Source organism: Peromyscus maniculatus, chromosome 10 (genome assembly GCF_049852395.1).
Source record: "Peromyscus maniculatus bairdii isolate BWxNUB_F1_BW_parent chromosome 10, HU_Pman_BW_mat_3.1, whole genome shotgun sequence".
NCBI lineage: Eukaryota > Metazoa > Chordata > Mammalia > Rodentia > Cricetidae > Peromyscus > Peromyscus maniculatus.
Window position 1 is genome coordinate 11732314 of NC_134861.1, and position 20009 is coordinate 11752322.

The 20009-nt window shown below is 48.2% G+C and overlaps 1 protein-coding gene across 4 annotated transcripts in view; it reads right to left on the minus strand.

Moving 5' to 3' along the window:
- Nucleotides 1-10181: 10181 nt before the first annotated feature.
- Nucleotides 10182-20009, minus strand: part of Tns3 (tensin 3) — a 244712-nt gene continuing 234884 nt past the window's right edge. For all 4 annotated transcript variants that reach the window (XM_076545949.1, XM_076545948.1, XM_076545950.1 and 1 more), the window contains 4 exons: nt 16094-16262; nt 14595-14663; nt 14271-14297; nt 10182-13140 (listed from right to left, as the gene is read on the minus strand). In XM_076545949.1, the coding sequence (XP_076402064.1) occupies nt 12996-13140; nt 14271-14297; nt 14595-14663; nt 16094-16262 (410 nt within the window). In that variant the 3' untranslated portion in view covers nt 10182-12995. The remainder of the gene's footprint in view (nt 13141-14270; nt 14298-14594; nt 14664-16093; nt 16263-20009) is intronic.

Sequence of the window (20009 nt, forward strand, 5' to 3'; positions counted from 1 at the left end):
CTAAGTCCGGTCAAGTTGACAACACAAATTAACATCACTTGGAGCAGCTGACTTGGAGCAGCACAGCAACCTCCTCTACAAGCTCCCATCCCTCCTTCATGCTGGATTTCTTTCAGCTAAGGTGCAGCTGTAAAGCTGCATCCACATCTTTGGGAAAACTGGCTAAGCCACTGAGGCCCTGCTCCTGGGGCACACTGTTTCTCGGAAGTTTACCTATCTCAACTTCCTCAATCTCTCAATTCTCCTTTCTGCTCATCCCTGATGGTCTTCAACACCCTTTGCTGCTGGGGCCGCCTAGGTGATACTTGAGCACTGGAGTTGCCAGAAAAAGGCCACACCTGCGCTGCAGATTTCACCAGGCTGAGTGATCTAACTGATTGGAGCTGCTGTGCCTATGGAGAGTTGGGTGTTACAGACCCAGTGCCAAAGCTATCTCGGGCTGCTAAGTCCCCTTGATAGCCATTCATCAGCTACCTTTCTGTCTGATCCAAAACCTTTCAACTAGCAGGTAAAACCTCTGGCCTGGCAGACCATTGATTTCCATCCACCCGGAGCTAAGAATGTCTTCAGAGAGCACCCGGGGGCTATCCTAGAATTCTCCCTGCTTTGCTGTCACCCACCTGCTATTCCCATCCAGGATTTTTAAAAAATACCTCAATTAATAACTTGGGTCTATATCAGCTGATATACCCACTTCTAGATTGGAATATATTATCTGAAGCAACCTGGGTCCATGTTCCCAGGCCAACGGTCACTCATATTTGGTTCAGAATCAATGATCTGCTTTCCCTCCAAGGATAGAGCTGTGTCAGACACTGCTTTCCAGGGCCCACCCGTCCCACATTTTCCTTGTTTCTTAAGTCAACAGAGACTGGAAACGTATCCACGGACAAAGTTCATTTTCAGCTGAGTTTACAAGCATAGGTCCCCCAAAATGGCCTGCTCAGGACCACAACCCTTCCTAGGCAGTCAGCAGGGAGAGGGGCTTCCACAGGTGCTGTGGAGCTCATCTTTGGTGGTGAAGGCCTCCTTCACAGCAGCTGTATGTGTAAGGCACGGGTGACATAGTTCCCGTTCTATGCACAAGGTTAAACTACTAGAGCGTACCACAGTTTCCCATCACCACAGTTTTAGAGCATGTCCACCATTATCCCATAAAGCTGGTTTTGTTTAGTCTCCAGATACAGAAATACACATCTATCTGCATATATACATACACAAATATACATATAAAAACATGTACATATGTATACATATAGAATACACAGAGTACTATGCTCCCCGTGAGGTAATAAAGAAGAAACAGGTGCAGACAGAAGGGTAGAGGCTGTAGAGAGGAAAAAGAAGAATAGTTCTCCTTCTCCTACCCTTAGCAACCTCCATGGTACCTGCTTCAGCTCCTGGGGGGCATCAGGGAGACCATGAGGACAGTGCTTTAGGTACTAAGGGGTAGAGTCATTTCAGCTCCAGGTGAGGGATCCATTGTGACCACCCTTCTCCAAGCCAGCTGGACTCTCCATCCTCACTAGCTCCTGCTTGCCACCGCTGAGCTGGGAGAATTCCCCTTACAGAGGACAGATGACTATTTGTGACACTTTTTATGAGACCAACCTCTGTTTTCAAAGTCTGAATGCTGAATTTCTGCAACTACTGCCTCCTCACTTAGTGGGGGTGATAACACCACCTGGCTGGTACTTTTTAAAGACGTGTACGGCAAAGGAAGGACTCCTTGTTGGGCACATTCCAGTCACTCGTTTGATTGTCTCAGTGACTTTGGCTTCTACAAGCCCACAATCAGGTTTCCTCTCTGACAAGTGGGAGGGTGGAGACCTGGAGTTGTTAAACAGCTGGTGAGCTCTAAGCAGGAGTCCAGCATCTGTCCTTTCATGGAGTCCAGGTCCAACCCTGGCCATAGGCAACAGAGCATCGGCAGCCACTTTCTTCCCCTCTAAGGCAGTGTTTCTCAACCTTCCTAACGCTGTGACCCTTTAATATAGTTCTTCATGGTGTGGTGGCCCCCAACCATACAATTATCTTTGTTGCTACTTCATAGCTGTAGTTTTGCTGCTGTTATGAATTGTAATCTTGATATGCAGGCTATCTACTATGTGACCCCTGTGAAAGATTCGTTCAACCCAAAGGGGTCGCAACCCACAGGTTGAGACCCACCGCTCTAAGATAACTAATATTTGCCGTTTCCCACGCCCTCCCTTCTAAACTGGCAACACCGACCAAGTTGGCAGATTATGAAGATGCCCTGCTGTAGGAAGCTATGCTGTCCGCCAGGGGGCAGGGCCGTCTCACTGAATTCTCAACAACTGGCCGGCTCCATGCCGCACAATGCTGGCGGCAGAGGATGGCCCCCTGATGGTGGAGGCTTCTCTTGATGATTGACATCAGAATGGAAGGCAGCCTTCACCTTGGGGGAAGCCCAGGAAGGGTATGGGAGCAAAGACAGTTCATCACTTTGGGAAAGACAGGGGCTGAGTTCCTGCAGGGTCCCTCGCTGCTTTGCTGGGTGTCCTGAGACAGGCAGTGGGGAGGGGGGAAGGCAGGGTGTAGGAAGGACACTGTCAAACAACACATTCTTTGTGTTTTTCCTTTTCCTGATGGCCAAGGCACAACCCTAAGCTTCATGATCTGTGAATGGAGATTGGGCCACCGCCAAGCCAGTCCGAGAAGCGAGCTACTCAGTGAACTTGACCACCCACCACTCTTCATGCCCTAGTAGCTGGGGTCACCTCCCTGTCCTCAAACCGTTAAACATAGGCAGGGCCACTTGCCCCTGCCTGCAAAAAGTTAATCAACAGCCAGTTCCTACTGCAGGAGGTAAGAGATTTATCAACCCCGAGCACGTAGGTAACTCTTGTTGACTTATAATTTGAAGTCATAGCCTCGCTCAGATGGAGGAAAAACATATGTGTTTGTGCCCAGGTTAGAGATTCCCAGAACTCCTCTCAGCAGCTGGCAGCCTGGACACAAACTAACCAACACCATAGCACATGCCCTGCACTTAGCAAACGGCAGCAGTCTCTTTTCGGGTGTCTGCTCTGAAGACCTAACTTACTCCGTGTAGCATCAGAATCTAGGAGACCTGGCATGGTCCGTGAACCTGGAGTTTCCGGTACTCTGGTATCTACCCCGCACAGACACATTCACGAAACAAGGGTCTAGATGCTCTTGGTCAACGTGGCGAAGCATTGAGGGACACTCCCTTCCCATCTTTGCCCTCCGTAACAGGCTGGGAAAAGAGCTTTCATTACACTGATGAGCCGGCCAGTCACTGCGTGAAGAGGGACACATGCTGACCGTTCAGTACAGCTGATGGATAAAAGATTGGGTGTCACTTGCCCAAGTGCCCCCGGAATTTGGCTCTGAACTCCTTACGTGTCAGTCTAGGGGACTTGCTCAGTAAGAAGTAGACAGCGAAAAGCTTACTCGCCTTTAAGGATTAAAAAAAAAAAAAAGCCACACTAAAACAAAACTTAAGCTTGGAAATTAGAGAGACGCAGAGAAAAGTGCACAAATTAGAGGGAGCAGCTCAGCTAACTGTCATAGTGCAGCAACAGTTCTCAACTGGTGGGTCACGACCCCTCTGGGGGCCAAATGACCCTCTTTCACAGGGACCACATATCAGATATTTACATCGTGATTCATAACAGTAGCAACACTACAGTTATGAAGTAACAAAAAAAAATAATGTTATGGCTGGGGGACACCCCAACATGAGGAACTGTATTAAAGGGTCACAGCATTAGGAAGGTTGAGAACCACTGCCACAGTGTGAACAACATTCCCAAGCCAATGAAGACTACCAACGCCCCCCACCCCCACACACACACACCCCGATTCCTTCTGCCTCCTCTCCTGACCAGCACCCTCTGCCCCCCTGCCTTCTACTCAGGTTACTCTTCGATTTATAGAAATTAAATCACCTGCCTTTTCAGCCCACGCTAAGTTGTATGAGACTTATCCAGCTGCCTTAGCAACTCTTTGTGAAGTGGCCATGGATGTTTCTAAGCCTCTTGAAATGGGTGTCTGAAGTGTTTACAAGTATGAGGTCCACCTCGGGCCCCATCCAGCACAAAGCACAGTGATTCCAGTATCTGGGGTGGCTTGTGCATGAATTGGGGCGGGGGCGGCTAGTGGGCCTCGCTGCTGCGCAGCCCAGCCTGGGTCACATCCTGTCAGTGCCATGAGACCTTCCACGTCTAGAACAAGCTTTGGAGTCATAAATTTCACGGTCACGGCTGCTTTAGCCCCAGCCTGTGGACATTAGGTTTACTTTCTTCAGAATTCATTCAGTTCTCCGGAAAACATTTCTGTCCCCCTCTCCCCCGGGGCTACTTAGAAGAATGTTCTCTAGCTTCCATTATGTGTGCAGATTTTCACCCCGTGGCACTTTATTAATTTTAAGGGTAATTCGTTATGATCCGAGAGCAGACTCTGTGTGGTGCACACTCTTTTAGACTTGTTGAATTTTGTCTGTCTGACAGCAGGTCTACTTCGATGAACGCTCCATGAGGACTTGGGAAGAGGTCCAACCTTGCTTACTATTTGCGTGGGCGTCCTACATGTCGGTTACACGGAAGCGGCTGGGAGCTGGTGTTGCTAAGTTCTTCTCCATCCTTTCTGACTGTCACTCCAATTGTCCCTCGCTGTCTCTGGGCAAATACATTATGGACTGGATGGCTAACAAAAATAAACATCCCCAACATAATGACCCCTAACGGTTTCTGTAAGTGTTCATATAATTTACCCTCTTTACACCTTTCTATTTTCATCCATCTCCTGAGACCGAATTTGAAGGCTCTTGTGAACAGCAGATGACTGGACTATTCCTTACCCCACTCAGCCAACTGGTCTTTTGACTGCTGTAGTTTGGTCATTTGCTTGTAAGGAAGTGAGACTATGTTAGGGCAAATGTGTTATTCTATTTATCTCAGCTTGCTACCTCTAATTTTTGGGTTTTCTACTTTTGTCTTCCTGTCTTCCCATTTTTAAGACATTCCATCTGGGTATGTTTAGTGTTATGAGTTTATCTCTTTCCCCCTACTTTTGTAATGGTTGTTCTGATTATTCCAGCAAAATGAGTGATTTTATTGTTGTCTAGGGGTATTCAAGTTTTATACTACATAATAGAACTACAGAGATTGCTTAGTGGTTAAGAGCACTGGCTGCTCTTCTAGGGGACCTGGGTTTGATTTTTAGCACCCACACAGTGGCTCACAACCATCTGTAACTTTAGTCTCAGGGCATCCAACACCCTTTTCTGGTCTCCACAGATATCATGCATCCCCACAGGGGGCAGAAATATATAGAAATGAAACACCCACCCACATTTAAAAATTACTACACGGTTTGACTTGTGCACTCTCAATATCATCTATGTGTCTTACCACCTCCACTTCAAAATGTTTTCTTCTGAGCGTCAGACGATATTGAAATTTTTCTTTCCGTAATCAAATATTAATTATAAAACCTGTAAGGAAATGGTGGCCATGCTTCATTTACACCCACAGCAGGTTAGCCTTCTTTCCTGAGGCACCCATTTTCTCTCTTTCCCAGTTCCTTTCTGTGTGAAGACCATGGGCTGCCAGTCTTCAACTGTTAATGCGCTGGTTAGCTTTGTCCACTTGATACAAACCTGGGAATATCGAACCTCAACTGAAAAGATGCTTCCGTCAGACAGGCCTGTGGGCGTGTTTGTGGGCGTGATTTTTATTAATTAATGACTGATGTGGGAAAGAGGACCCAGCCCACTGTGGGCAGTGCCACACCTTAACAGGTGGGCCTAGTTTGAATTAAAAAATCAGGCTGAGCAAGCCAGTAAGCATGGCCTCTGCTTCAGTTCCTGGCAGAGAGCCTGCCTGGCTTCCCTGCGTGATGCACTGTGACCCGTAAACTGATATAAGCCCTTTCCTCTGCAGGTTCTCTTTGGCTATGGTGGTTACCACAGCAACAGGAAGCAAACTAGAACAGCAGGCTTGCTACAGAGTCGGAATTGTCATCTTCTTCCCGAAAACATCTGTATCTTCCTCCATTCTAGGAGGATAGTTTCACTCAATATAGAAGTCACAATTGGCCCCGGGCAGTGGTGGCACACACCTTTAATCCCAGCACTCAAGAGGCAGAGGCAGGTGGATCTCTGTGAGTTTGAGCCCAGCCTGATCTACAGATCGAGTTCCAGGACAGCCAAGACTACACAGAGAAGTCCTATCTCAGAAAACAAAACAAAACAAAACTCATAATTGAAGCCTAGGGTATCAGTTCACACCTGTTCATTCCAAATATAGTGAGTTTGAGGCCAGCTTGGGCAAAATGAGACCCTTTCCTTTAAAAAAAAAATTAAAAATCCAGTCCATTTTGTGTTCCTTGGGTCTTCAAAAAGTTTCCTCTTTGTCCTGTCTCTCACAGCTTGATACAACCTCACTGCCATTCCAGCTTATGTGTGCCCACACAAGATCCAGCATTTCCCAATGGCCCCCTACAGGATTTTCCCCTCTTTATCTTTAGTTTTCAGAAGTTTATATTTCTTGTCGAGGATTTTAAAAGTAAAGTTTATGTGCACATTCAAGGTGTATGCATGAACAAGACAGTGACCAGTAGACAGGAGCAAGTTAATATATTCACCATCTCGGTGTGTGAGGATCAGCCACAAGCCACTCATTCGGTTAAAAAAAAAAAAAAAGCGAACACGGAGCACTATTATGACCCGCTGTCCACATGCTGCACCCAGGTCTCCATCCATCTGCTGTTTGGAGTTTTCAGAACCGTAACTACCATGTCCTCCTCCTCTACAATGAATGGTATCAGTCTCTATATATTCGGTCCATTCCCTACTCTTCTGTGTTTCTTCATCTTTTAGATTCTACAAAGAAATGAAATCAAGAAATGTTATTTTGTGTGTCTAGCTTGTTTCCCCGAGCCTGCATTGTAGAATTTGGTTGATATTATTTAGTTGGCCTCATGTATTTATAAATCCATGTTTTGCCTCCGGGTTTGGGGAAATTTGGAGCTACCATTTCTTCAAATGCTGTTCGGTACCTCTCTCTGCCTCCTCTCCTTCTGGTGCTCCAGTGACCTGTGTGTTGAAGCTTTTGTTAGTGTCTGCAGATCCCCCATGCCTTCTGTCCTGTCACATCCACTTGGCTGTCAAACATAGTGTGTGTGTGTGTGTGTGTGTGTGTGTGTGTGTGTGTGTGTGTGTGTGTAGGTTGGAGAAACAGGGTCATACTGGCCTGGAGCTCACCAGGTAGTCCAGACTGGCCAGCTAGCACTGTCCTGTAATCTCCTGTCTTTCTGTCCAGTGCTAGCATTACAAATGGTAAGTGTCTCACTGACTGAGCCATTATCCCAGCCTCCTAGGGAGGTTTGGATTTAAATTTCCATCAGCATACCCCTAACTTTGTAGCTTCTGTTTCTTGTAGGTCTTTCCTAAGTTTTCCTCTCAAGAGCATTTGTATTTGTTTGTTGGAGCATTTTTATGATGGCTACTTTGAAATCTAGCCGCTGGTGCATCTTGATGTTGGCATAATCTTTCTCAGCCGTGGCGAGCATTTCCTGATAGGACAGGTAATTTTCCATTGTAGTTCAGACATTTGGCCTGTTACCCATGAGTCTAGCAGACTGAGTCTCCAGAGTCTTCTACTTCAGCAGACAGTACCCTTGTTATGCTGAGTGAGCAGGTGAGGGCCTGCTCTGTGGGCTGTGGTTCCCGCTAACAGTTCAACCAGCCCAGCTTCCCAGTGCCTCTGATTTGTTGTTTCTCTAGAATCCTTGCCCGCCCCCCCCCCGCCCCCCCCGTTGGCTGGGGGACAGGGGAATCTGGAGGTGGGAGAGGGGCACCTCAGGCCCATGCAGGGAGTGGCTTTGAGTGGCATTTGCTGTGGTGATTTCCCCTGCCTGGGGGAAGAGAGTGCTTCCCTAGTGAGGTGGGTACTCTCAATGTGGGGCGCTCTCTCTGAATCTCCCAGGCATCTGGGAACCTCTAGGGTGGGGTCTCACATCTTGGTCATCTGGTGGGTGTCACTTTATTGAGCCCCCACCCTGTCAAGAACTGCCTCTGATTTTCGGAGCAGGCTCTGATTTTTGGTAACTTCAATGTTATTTGTGGCTCATCCATTTTTGTTAGCTAGCTCAAACACACCCGTTAGCCAATGTGTCCAGATAGGGCCAATTTCTGTGGCATAAAACATCCTGCCTGGTAATTTCCCGGGCCCCACATTCACTCAGGCAACTCCAGTTCATCTTCTGAGACCTGCCCAGAAAGCCTCCATTCTAACTCATGAGATTTTTCCCAAGGCGATCAGAATTCTCTTGCGGTCAAACCTCTAGGATGAGACACAGGCAGGCTTTGCGTCTTCAGCATGGGGGTCCTGAGTGTCTACTGCACACTAGACTGAGGATCCAGTGGGTAGGTAGAGGCATCCAGCCCAAGAGGTGCTGAGATATGAACTGCAACTCCTTCCTGTCTACCAAGCCCTTACCTCAGTTATTGGATCCTCTGAGGTCAAGGACTTAGAAACAAAGCATGTTTATCCCACAAGCCCAGCCACTGTGATGAACACCTAGGGTGCCTAGATGTCACATTCAGTAAATGATCTTTGCATCTGTGCTGCTCATATTCACACCCTGATTAAGAGAGTCAGCGAATGGCTGCTGGGATCCCCAGCTGCTTCCTGTTGAGACTGAACCTGCTCCTGTCTGCGCTCATTTCTGAAACAAACATCTGGTCATGTCATGCCCACCTCCCTGCAGTCTGTGTGGGAAGTATGAGATGAATGTCATTAGAAGCCCTGGAGGCCAAGGACACAGAAGCATGGACCAGAAAGAAGCTGCTAGCTGTGTTTGTGATCTACTCATGATCAGCCAGGGCCTGAAGCAGCCTTTCTTTTTAGGTTTAGTTCTAGCAGGTTAGTGGTGGACCTTGGCCCTGACTCAGAAGGATGGGGTCAGCCCAAGGGAGCAGAAAGCCAGCAGATCCACAGCCCAAGGAAGGTTCAGGAAAGCTAAGGGCTCTGCAGGGCTGGGTTTGGATTGCAGACAGACACAGCTTCAAGTCCTTTCATGGGGCCTGCATGTGGCTAGGCTGGAAATGCAGTGCACCGCCGACAGCCCAGCACCATCCTCCTCCTCCACACACTATTAGTCTTTTGAAGATGTGTTATTACTGTTCTGTGTGAACATGTGTGAGGAGGTCAGTGGGCAGCTTCAGGAGCTGGTTCTCCTTTGCACTTTAGGTCTCAGGAACTGAACTCGGGTTTGTGCAGCAAGGCTTTTACCTGAGCTACCCCACCAGCCCACGGCTGTCACCCATTTTGTAGCTCAGGCTAGCCTGGAGTTCATTATACAGCTCACACCTGCCTCAACAAACTCCTGTATTAACCTCCTGGGTCCCAAAATTACAGGTGTGTTTCACACTTCACTGTTAATTTTTGTGACAAGATCTTGCTGGGCACCACTGAGTGTCCTCGACATGTAGCCATCTTTCTTCCCATCTCCCAAGTGCCAGCATTGCAAGCGTGTGCCACCATACCCTAGCAACATAAATATAATTTCCCCAAAGCCTTTGGACAACCACCCTAAACTATGTCCTCAGAAGCAAAACATGTAAGGTAGGCAGTTGAACACAGGGGCCCACAAAACAGACACCAGAAGAGGAAAAAACAAAAACCCAAATACAAACACCGGCAAGCAGATACAGAAGTGCATGCATGTACGTGCACACGCAGTCGTACGCATGCGTACACACATACACAATGCACGCACAGATTCAACATACAACTTGGGGCACAGAAGTGACCATGTAGGAAGGCAAATGACTCAGTGAGGAAAAGCGCTTGTTACACGAGCTTGAGGACTTGATTTCAAATCCCTAGGACCCATAAGAAGCTAGTGCGGTTGCATGCATCCACGATCCCGCTGCTCCCATGGCCAGAGGCAAGGTGGAGGAAGAAGAATCCCGGAAGTCTGTGGAACAACCAGCCTGGGGTGTGTGGCAAAAAAAAGAAGAGACTGTTCTAAACAGGGTGGGAGTGGAGGACCAACAACCAAGGTTGTCTTCTCATCTTTACACACTGCACATGGGAGGCACGTATGCACCCACACTCACCAACACACACAGGTGTACACACATGCACACAAAAGACGTACAAAAACAAAACAAAACACCTGCTTCATTAGACTTACCAAGGTCATAATTTTTATTATACTCTGAATAAGGCTGATATTTAAAGAGCAGAGAAAACGCCTATACAAAAGGTTTATAGAACACTCATTTACATACTGGATATATATTCTTTACATTATAGAATAGTGAAAACTGCGCTAACAGATAAGACAGATAAGGCAACATTACGATGTCTTTGACACTGAGGATAAATGCAGTGTGGCTTCTAACATGGGTACAGCCCAACACTGGAGACTATAAGACCATTAATGAGAAGGTTAATGGGACCCTGGCTATCTATCGGAAGTGGGGGGGCATTACTGAATTTACTCCCAGAATAGTGAGCTAACTTGTGCCCAACTGATGCCCTTGTGAGAAAAGCCTGGACAATGCCCCTTGCCAGTGTTTCTGGGCACGCAGTACAGTCTCGGATGCTGTGCCTCATCTTGTTCTGTTCTATAGACACATTACACACAGAAGACAGAACCTCGTCCTACCAGCTCCTAGAAGATGGAGAGCTGTCTTCCTGTGGTTCCTCAGAGCAAATTCCTTAATACCCTTGACCACTTTTACCTTGAGTAAAGGTCATACCTGGTCAGTCAGTTTCTAGAGCACATTCAGGTGGCTTCTTGGATGCATTCCATGCTGACCACTGTGGGAGGCCCTGAAGTCTCCAATTAATTAGAAGGCTTGCTTCAGCTCTGCCCTGCTGATTTCTAGTTAGGCCCTCTCCCCCTCCAGCAGAAGGGCCCTGGCTTATAGTCTTTGGGTCACATTTGCATATAAACCATCATAGGATGCGGCACTTCTTGGCCAGAGCACACACTTCAGCCCCGCTCCCACCCCCACCCGATCTGGATTTTAGCTGCATATGGATAACTGAAACACTAGAAGCCTCTGTGGAAGACATGGGGCCTCTGGGGAGTGCTGGCACATTCCCTCTAACAGGCACATCAGAGTGTGTCCACGAAGGAGGTCCTTAAAGACCAAGGCAAACATTTGGCACAGAAATGAGGCACTTGCTTTTGGTGCATCAATAGGAGCTAAAAAGTGGAATGGTCCACCTGTATACACACACAGACAGACACACACAGGAGCTACAAGTGGAATGGCCCACCTTTACACACACACACACACACACACACACACACACACACACACACACACACACCGACAGAGTTGATTTCAATTCTACATGCAGTTACATTTCTCTGCCCCTTTTGAAACAGAGAACCCATCATGTAGATTTCCAAACCCCAGCCTGACAACGATAGCCTATCCCAGCTAAGAGATGTCTAAGCTGGCATTGGGTTTTAGGAATCAGAGAGTGGGGATTTCAGGCTGGGATGGGGGTGATCAGAGCCTTCTTGGGGTATAAAGTTCTGAGAGGAGACCCTGGCTTTGTCTCCTCATAGCCCTGCTGCACCTCCACTCTGGGAAGTGCTGGGCTCACTGGCTTCTTCAGAATCTCTGACCACAGACAAAAGCAGGCAGGAAACCTGCAACACCAGGGTGCCGATCTTAGCATGAACCATCACATCTGACTCAGTGGCTAAGAGGACTCAGCAAACCAACCCTAGCCTGTGAGAACTAGAATTCTCCATCTTTCTCTTCATCCCCTTTCTCTCCCTCCTGACATCCGCCTAGGTCCCCACGGAAGGCTGCAGGTGCCACAAGGAGAATCATGGTAACAGCCTAGAAATGCCAGATGCACTTTAGGTCATGTAGGCCTGGAGAAGGCCCTGTCAGTCTTGCAGAGGAGGCTGAGACTGATCCCAGTGTCTTAGTCTCTCATTTCTCCTGGACATTACCCACCAGGAGAGAAATCATCCACATCTGGGCAAGACACACCACTGTGCCAAGTAGAAGGTGGGCTGCTGGAGGCAAAACTGTTTGGCAGTACTGCAGATGAAGGACTCTGTAGTGTCACCCTGAAACCACTGTTCACCTTTTCCTCGAGGGGACAGTTGTCTCCGGTGTGTCTACAAGTGGACAAGCCTTCCAGCAATCACGGCTTAGTCGGCTGCAGCATTTGATATGGGTACAGTATGGCAATGGCAAGCGGTTATAAATAATTTGGCATAAGTAAAATATAAATTATATAAAATGGCGGTTTTTTTTGATTCCGTCTTCTCACTTTCCTCTCAAGGTCCTCTAGGCTCTCCATAGCCCAGCTGGCCACCTGAGAGCAGCCTCATGGAGTCCTTACCACCGGCAGTGGGGTCTCTGACATTGCGTGTTCCTCCCGACACCAGAGGCTTCCACTGCCCTCACTGCACATCCCTTCCACGGTCCCCTAACGTAGATTCCCACCATGTTCCAACCTGCACGAACCTTCACTAACCATGCATCCCCTCCTCAGTTGCATCACCGTCTGCTGTAGAATGACAAGATGAGGGAGTCGCTGGACAGAGCACGTCTGCTGACAAGTGGGGCACCATGGTTACTCAGCCCCTGCCAAGCAGACTGGGTGCCCCTCATCCACGCAGATGCTAGTGAGCCAGGGACTCGGGGCTGCCTTGTCTTCTATACTTTCTTCTTGTATAGCCCTTGTCCATGGGACCCTGGGGAGGCATTCCCTCGCCCAAGATCCTTCTACTCAAAATGGGCTTGACTATATAAGTGTGTTGGATGAGAAGTTACTCTCAGGAAAGGCCAATCTGTGGTGACATTGTTTGTTCCTGGTTTGAAGAGCTGCCATATTCTCCTCTCTCGGGTCTGGAATGTGAGGATTGTCAGTCTGGTACAAATGGGGGCCCCCGCCTCACCCCACTGCCATTTCGAGGGCCCTAGGAGGCACCTGGTGGGTTTGGCTAGGAGGGGCTTAAATCTTCTTAGGGGAGCCAATCATGACCTTTGACACAAAGTTGACAATGGCGCTGGCAGGCTGCTCGGGGTCGTGCTCTGCAAACAGGTGGCATACGTTGTCTGTAGCACTGCCCTGCTTCCTGGCCACGAATCCAAAGACTCTGCAAGAGACAAGTCTAGGTCTGAGTAGCCAGCACAGTGTGCAGCAACACACATGCATCATCACACATATATGCACCACACAGGCATGCAGAATCAAACTTTCACACAGCAGCAACATGGGAGCAATCGCAACTGCGCCTACAGAAGGTTATGATGTGCCAAGCACTAGCTTGGAGACCTGGTCACCACCCTGCCCTCTGGTCCTTGGAAACTGCAGGGAGAAGGAGCACTGAGCCCGGAGGAATGCCACCCTATCCTGAATCAAAGCCGAGGCTCTGCTTGCTCCTTAGCACCTCATCTAGAGATAGGGCTAGGGATCTTCTGGACACCTTCTACAGAGTCCTGAGCTCCAGCTGGCCATGCAAAATCAGGGTCTCCACTAGAAAGTCAAGGCCTTAGGGATTCCAGGAGGAATGCCAGAAGCACCCAGGCCTGCTCAGACAGACACCCAACCCAGAAGGCTAATATGCCAAGGACTCCTCTCAGGCCGGTGAGACCATGCTCACTTCAGGAAGTTGTGGCTGTCTGCTACTACTGATCAGTTCTCCAGAGCAGGAAACACTCAGCAACGGGCCTGCAGGGAAGGGGGCATGTGATGAACACAGGAGATAGGCAGTGCAGACCATGCAGGGGAAGCCAATCTGGGGGGCACGGTGAAGCCTCTGCAGTGGGGTGAGGATTAGGCTCCCCTGACTGCCTTGATAGCAATGCCGAGCAGGGAATGAGAACTCGCCGGCCAAAGGTACCAAACACAATCCCTGAGTTTGGAAAATGTTGGGCACGGGCTTCAGTCCTGCTCACACACATAGGTCTGGGGGCCTCAGCAGTACTGTCACCTTTTAAATGGCTGGGTTAAGAAATGCGTCTGGGTGTGTATGAAAAAGGACACTACAGATACAGTACAGACAGTGCACGTCCATCCCACCACAGAGGACAAGCCAACACTGTCCAGGCCTGTACTCTAACACTGGAACACTTATCCTGATTCTCTGCTTTCGGTTTAACCCTTTGACAATGACTACTTTGTTTTGCTGGGTCTTCTAAATAAGCCCTTCTTGGCCAATCTAGAATGGAGTTCAGCTCTGCCTTGTGATTCTCCTCAAAAAGAGAAGAAATGCCAGCCACTTACTTGGAGGAAGGGCCATCTTTGATCCACCTTGAGAAATGAAGAGAAAAAGGATTTATGTTAACGTTTTAAAATTAACGTATGCAAGTGTACTTTTCGGGTATAAAAACGGAAAATTCTGCCGGGCGTTGGTGGCGCACGCCTTTAATCCCAGCACTCGGGAGGCAGAGCCAGGCGGATCTCTGTGAGTTCGAGGCCAGCCTGGGCTACCAAGTGAGCTCCAGGAAAGGCACAAAGCTACACAGAGAAACCCTGTCTCGAAAAACCAAAAAAAAAAAAAAAAAAAAAAAAAAAAAAAAAAAAAAAAAAAAAACGGAAAATTCTTACTTCCTGTCTTGTGGGTCCAAGGCACAGAAAATCACACTGCTCACAGGGTAATGCCTCCGGAAGAAGAGCCTGTTGGGGAGGTGGAGAGAAAAGGTAGCTCCAGTCACTGGGGTTTAGGGGGATAGGAGATGGGCTGGGGAGATTCCTCATTTCCCCAGTGGGATGATTTGTGAAGTAGAAACTGTTTGGTGGCTTTACTTGTTATATGGGAAGAAGAACAGAGTTTGTGTTTGTGAACAGTCAACAACCTTAAATTGGGAGGAAGGGTTCTGGCAAGTACCAACAGAAGCGCCATAAAGAGTGGCAGTGGTGCTGGGCAGTGGTGGCGTACGCCTTAATCCCAGCACTCGGGAGGCAGAGGCAGGCGGATCTCTGTGAGTTCGAGGCCAGCCTGGGCTACCAAGTGAATTCCAGGAAAGGCGCAAAGCTACACAGAGAAACCCAGTCTCGAAACCCCCCCCCCCAAAAAAAAAAGAGTGGCAGTGGCAGCCACAGCGAAGGTAGGCATGGATCTAGGAACTCTGAGGAACTGGAGGGGCAAGTGGTAAGACACAGGTGGCGGCTCAGGACCACACAACTCCTCGGCTCTCCCAAGGCTGAGCCCATGTCAACAGCACCTTGCATGATATGTGCCCACTGCACTTGTATTGGAGTTCCTCAGTTCTGCGGTAGGTATTGTGGCATATAGGTTTGAATGAAGGAAAAACAAAACAAAACAAAACACCAGAGAGTGAAGGAGTTTGCTCAGGGTCATCTGCTGCAAGTGTGGGGGAAGCCCTGATCGGCAAAGCCACACTCTGCACTGTGGTCCTGCTCTCAGCCCAACTGCTTCATCCTAAAGTGGAGGGTGGAAGATTCTGTCTTCAAACTATTGGATACCTTGGGAAGATGAAGACAGAGTCTCACTTAAAGAACTGGCCCCAGGGGAGGCACTGCGGGTAGGCACGGCAGGGAGGCTGCTGGTGCACAGAGGGCTCAGGATGGATGGTCTGGGCTATGTCCCACATGTTCATCATGAGGGCTCCTGATTCCACACTGTGCTACTTTGACTAACACCAGCTGCCCACCACTCATGGAAGTGATGATACCAAAACAGATGCCAGTAGATTCTGGTGCATCTCAGTGGTTTTACAGTAATGACTTAAAAGATTCTGCATCTTAAAAAAATAAATACTTAAAGGAAAATGGCCTTGAAGGTAGAGAGCTGGCTCACGGGTAGCGTTTGCAGTGCAAGCCTGAGGACCTGAGTTCAAATCCACAGTACCCATGTAAAACCAGGGTATGCGGATGTGAGTTTCTAACTCTAGCACTGGAGGGACTGAGAGAATGGCATGGCATTGAGCAGATGTCCCTGGCGCTCACTCACCAGCCAGTCTAGCCAAAACAGTGAGTCCTAGGTTTACTCAGGAATCCTGTCTCAAAGAAAAGAATGGAAAATGACTGAGAAAGACACCCGCTGCTGACCTCAGACCTCCACACCCCTCCCACCCCACACTTACTTTCTCTGGTTGTCAGTCAGGGTGATGCCCTGGGCTGACACCTTGAAGTGTACCACTGTGGACACTGGAGGCGGCTCTTGAACCAGGGTCATACTCAGGGCTTTCTGGACTGCCTGGTGACCCGTGAGGGACTCCATTTCCACAGAGTTCAAGTACCACACGTTGCAGGCTGCAAGACAATGGGGAGGGGGTGAGAAGTGCATTAGCCAGGACTGTTGGGGACACACATGCTCTGGCACATGGAGAGAGAGCAACCAGAAGAGGAAAAGACCAGGAACAATTTGAATGCGTGACCCAGGCCAGGAGCATTGGCAAGCGCGTGTTCCCTGCTTTCCAGTACCAAGCACACATTGGCTCCAGTGCCAAGAAGAGGATATAACAAGCTACTAAGGAGTGGCCTGTTGGTGAGAGAAGTGCTGTGTTCATCCAGGATCTTCCCTAGCCTCAGAGAGAGTAAACATATATTAATACAAATACCCCAAATGTGATAAATACAGACACTGGAATTCCTGAGAAACATCCATGAGGTGATTACTACCTTGCCTAACGTGCTGGAAGGGCATGCAGAAGAGCCATGGAGAAATGGCTTGCACCCAGTAGCTTAGTGCCTAGACCTGACCTCCCATGTGTCCCAACTCCCTACACTGCCAGATGAGGGTGTTCTCTGCAGTCAGCTCCTCTCAGGGGGTGAGGAAAAGTGACCGAGTGTAGGTACAGCCCTGAGTACCCCACTGTCCCTTTTAGCCCCCACTCCTGCATTATAAGCAGAGGCTAACACAGATTTGAGAGTGTAGAAGCTGGTTTGTTAGCACAGGCCATGCTTTAGGCTCTGCCTGAAGCTCAAGAAGGAAACCAGAGCCTCCAGTGCAGAGACGGAGAAGGGCCCTTCCCTGAAAATGATCCTGTTTGTCCCCCCTGAGACTCCTGCTGCAATCTGTTCATCACTGTAGAGGCCCTCAGGGGTGATGAGGACACTAAGAGGCCTTCACCAGACCTGAGTAGGTATGGCTACAACACTGAGCTTTCCTTCATGGCTTGCTTTCTTGCTCTCCCTTAACACCACTCTCTCCTCAGTCTGTTTCCTGCCAGAGTTCAAGCAGCACAAACCAGCAGAAGCCGAGCAGATGACAATATCACGCTTACACTTCAGAAACGTGAGCCAAAATGCTCTCCTTTATAAACGCCCCCATCCTGTATAATGTTAGAACCACAAGAACAGATTAACAGTGGAATTACCCTCGCTGGCTCCACTTTGCAGAAGGGGGCACAGGGATATACTAACTCTGCTTTAAAGGCCCCGAGAGCAGTGGTTCTCAGCCAGTGGGTTGCAGTCCCTTTGGAGATGGATGGGGTCTTATACACTGACAAGGCAAAAGGAAAGCCCCTCCCTTCATTCAGAAGTTAACAGTCTGTCAGGACCAAAGCTTCGCTGGCCCCAGAAGAGAAAGGCAAGAGAGGAAGATCTGTCCTATCCTGAGAAGGGAGCAGATACTGAGAGGAAACAAGGAACCTCAAAGACTTGAGACAAGTCGCCCTTGTTGCTTTTAGCCAGGATTAGAGGTATGAGCTCAGCTCCATGGTTGAACACTTACCGAGCTCTAGCATTGCGAACCAACCCATAAGACTTTCTAAACGCACAAATGACAAGAGTTTCATCCGAGACACTTTTGGTCTGCAAACTTTATTTACATTTGCATCCCAGTATCCAAATGCCACTGTTCCTAAAGCAAATCTACATAAATTACTAACACAAATATAATTTTTCACTAGCTTGAACTTAACCTAGTACCTCTTATTAATAACAATCCCAAAAAGCCCCAAAGAGCAGTCTATGTTTATCACCTCCAGTTTGCAGACAAGGAGATTAAGTTCAGAGATGACAAGGAACATTGGTAGTCATCACCCCTCGAAGATCAGATCAAGGTGACTTTGCTAGAACAAACTTCACAGACAACTTCAGTGTTCAGACCTGGCTCACAGTCCCAGATGAGATCACTAAAGGGGAACTGGAAGCTTTGGTCGGTTACTTGCACATCAGTTCCCATCTAAACTAAGGGTTTTCCTGTGTTCTCTTGGGAAAGACAGAAAGGTGTCAAAAATTCTTAAAATTAAAATTGGCCAAGACATAAAGCTCACAAAGCTCTGAGGGAATGAGTACCGTTAATGTTGGGGTAACCTGAGCCACTCTGGATCATTTAGCCACGTTTGTCGGGAGGATCTGAAAAGCCTGGAAATAACCTCAAAGTCCCACTTCTTCAAAGATTAAAAAAGAAAATCTTCCAGAAGCATGTGCTACAGCTAATCTACAGAGCAAGATGTCTGTGCCCATATGAATTACAGCAGGAAGAAAGTGGAAATAGATTATGTCCAAGAATGAAGGAAGGGTTAAATTCCTTCTCTCAATGAAATATGAAGCCACCAGCAAATGGTAATCATGAAAATTATATAGCAACATGGAAAAATGGTCAGCAGGTAATTGGAAAAGCAGAATAAACCATCTCTGCTATGATTAGAACTATAAAATCAAAAGCATGTGTGCTATGAACAGGCATTGGAAAGAAGCCTGGAAAATGGAAACATAATTCAGGAATAGAGTATTCAGTGAATACTCTACCTCTGATCCTGTCATGTTGTTTATGCAGTTTCAAATGGCAGTGTGAGTGAGTGAGTGAGTGAGTGAGTGAGTGAGTGTGTGTGTGTGTGTGTGTGTGTGTGTGTTGGGGGGGCACATGCATGCATTTTTACCTAACTACTATGAAAATCCCATAGACTTGGCACACCTAGATGTGGTTCACAGGAAACCACAGACTAGACTGCTGTCTTGGAGGCACCACAGGGAGCTTCCTGACAAGGATTGCTCCTACTGTGGTACCAGGAAGAAGCCTGGTGTTGGGAGAAATACCACCTCTGGAGGTAGGTCCCCTAGGATCATGACAGTGGGCCAGCACCAGCTCCCACAGAGTCAGGCTCTCTCTAACAGACACCCTGTGGCCTGCAGAGCCAAGTGCTCCCAGTGAGGGGAGACCTGGAGCTGTGGGGCCTCATGGGACATCGAACAGGACAGCGTTTTTCAGACCAGCAGCAGGGAGGTCCCATGCCAGGAAAAGTTTCCATTTGAAAGCAGTTTCAGGTCCACATATCTGAATTCATTAGTGTCGCTTCTGGGACTTCAGCTTAAGATACTATGTAGAAGTCTGGAAAATGCCAGTAGGAAGATGGTCCTTCAAGCATGGCTTATGGCACTGAAAAACTAGTCAGGCAAGCTGGAGGACCACGAATAACTGAATTACACAACGGAGGGCTAGCTACACAGCCACAAGAAACTGACACTTGTGTTACGTTTGCACAAACCACAAGCAAACTCACTACACAAACTGCAAACAGGAATGTGAAGGAATTGTGCACGGAGGACAGCCCCGGGAGGGGGAAGTGCAGGAACAGAAGTGACTGATGCCCGGAGCAGTGTCTGCTTTAGGAAACTTCCGGCCCCCCACCCCGTCTTCCCAGTGTGAAGCGGGGCTGCACAAAGTAACAGGCTCAGGAGTCATTTATGCCCTGCTTCTTTAGGGCATTGCCCTGCTTTAAAAAAAAAAAAAAAAAACTTAAAAGAACACATAATCTTTATTAATTTATACTCAGAGGGCATTAAGTTCAACAGCCACACACAATCTACAGACCTATCGGAAGTCTGGAGAAAGAGCCTCTTTTCTCAGGATTAGCTTACACTCCTCAGTTTCCAGAAGAAACAATTAAGAATTGAAGGCTTAAAATGCCAGAAACAAATTGTTCCAGCTATTGGAACAAAGTCATAATGACATTAGTATCAAATTTCCCATCCTGCAGGGACTGCTGTGTTCCTGAGTCTTGGCTTCTACTGTGAAGACAGGGGACGTTTCCAAGGACCAGGACGACAAGT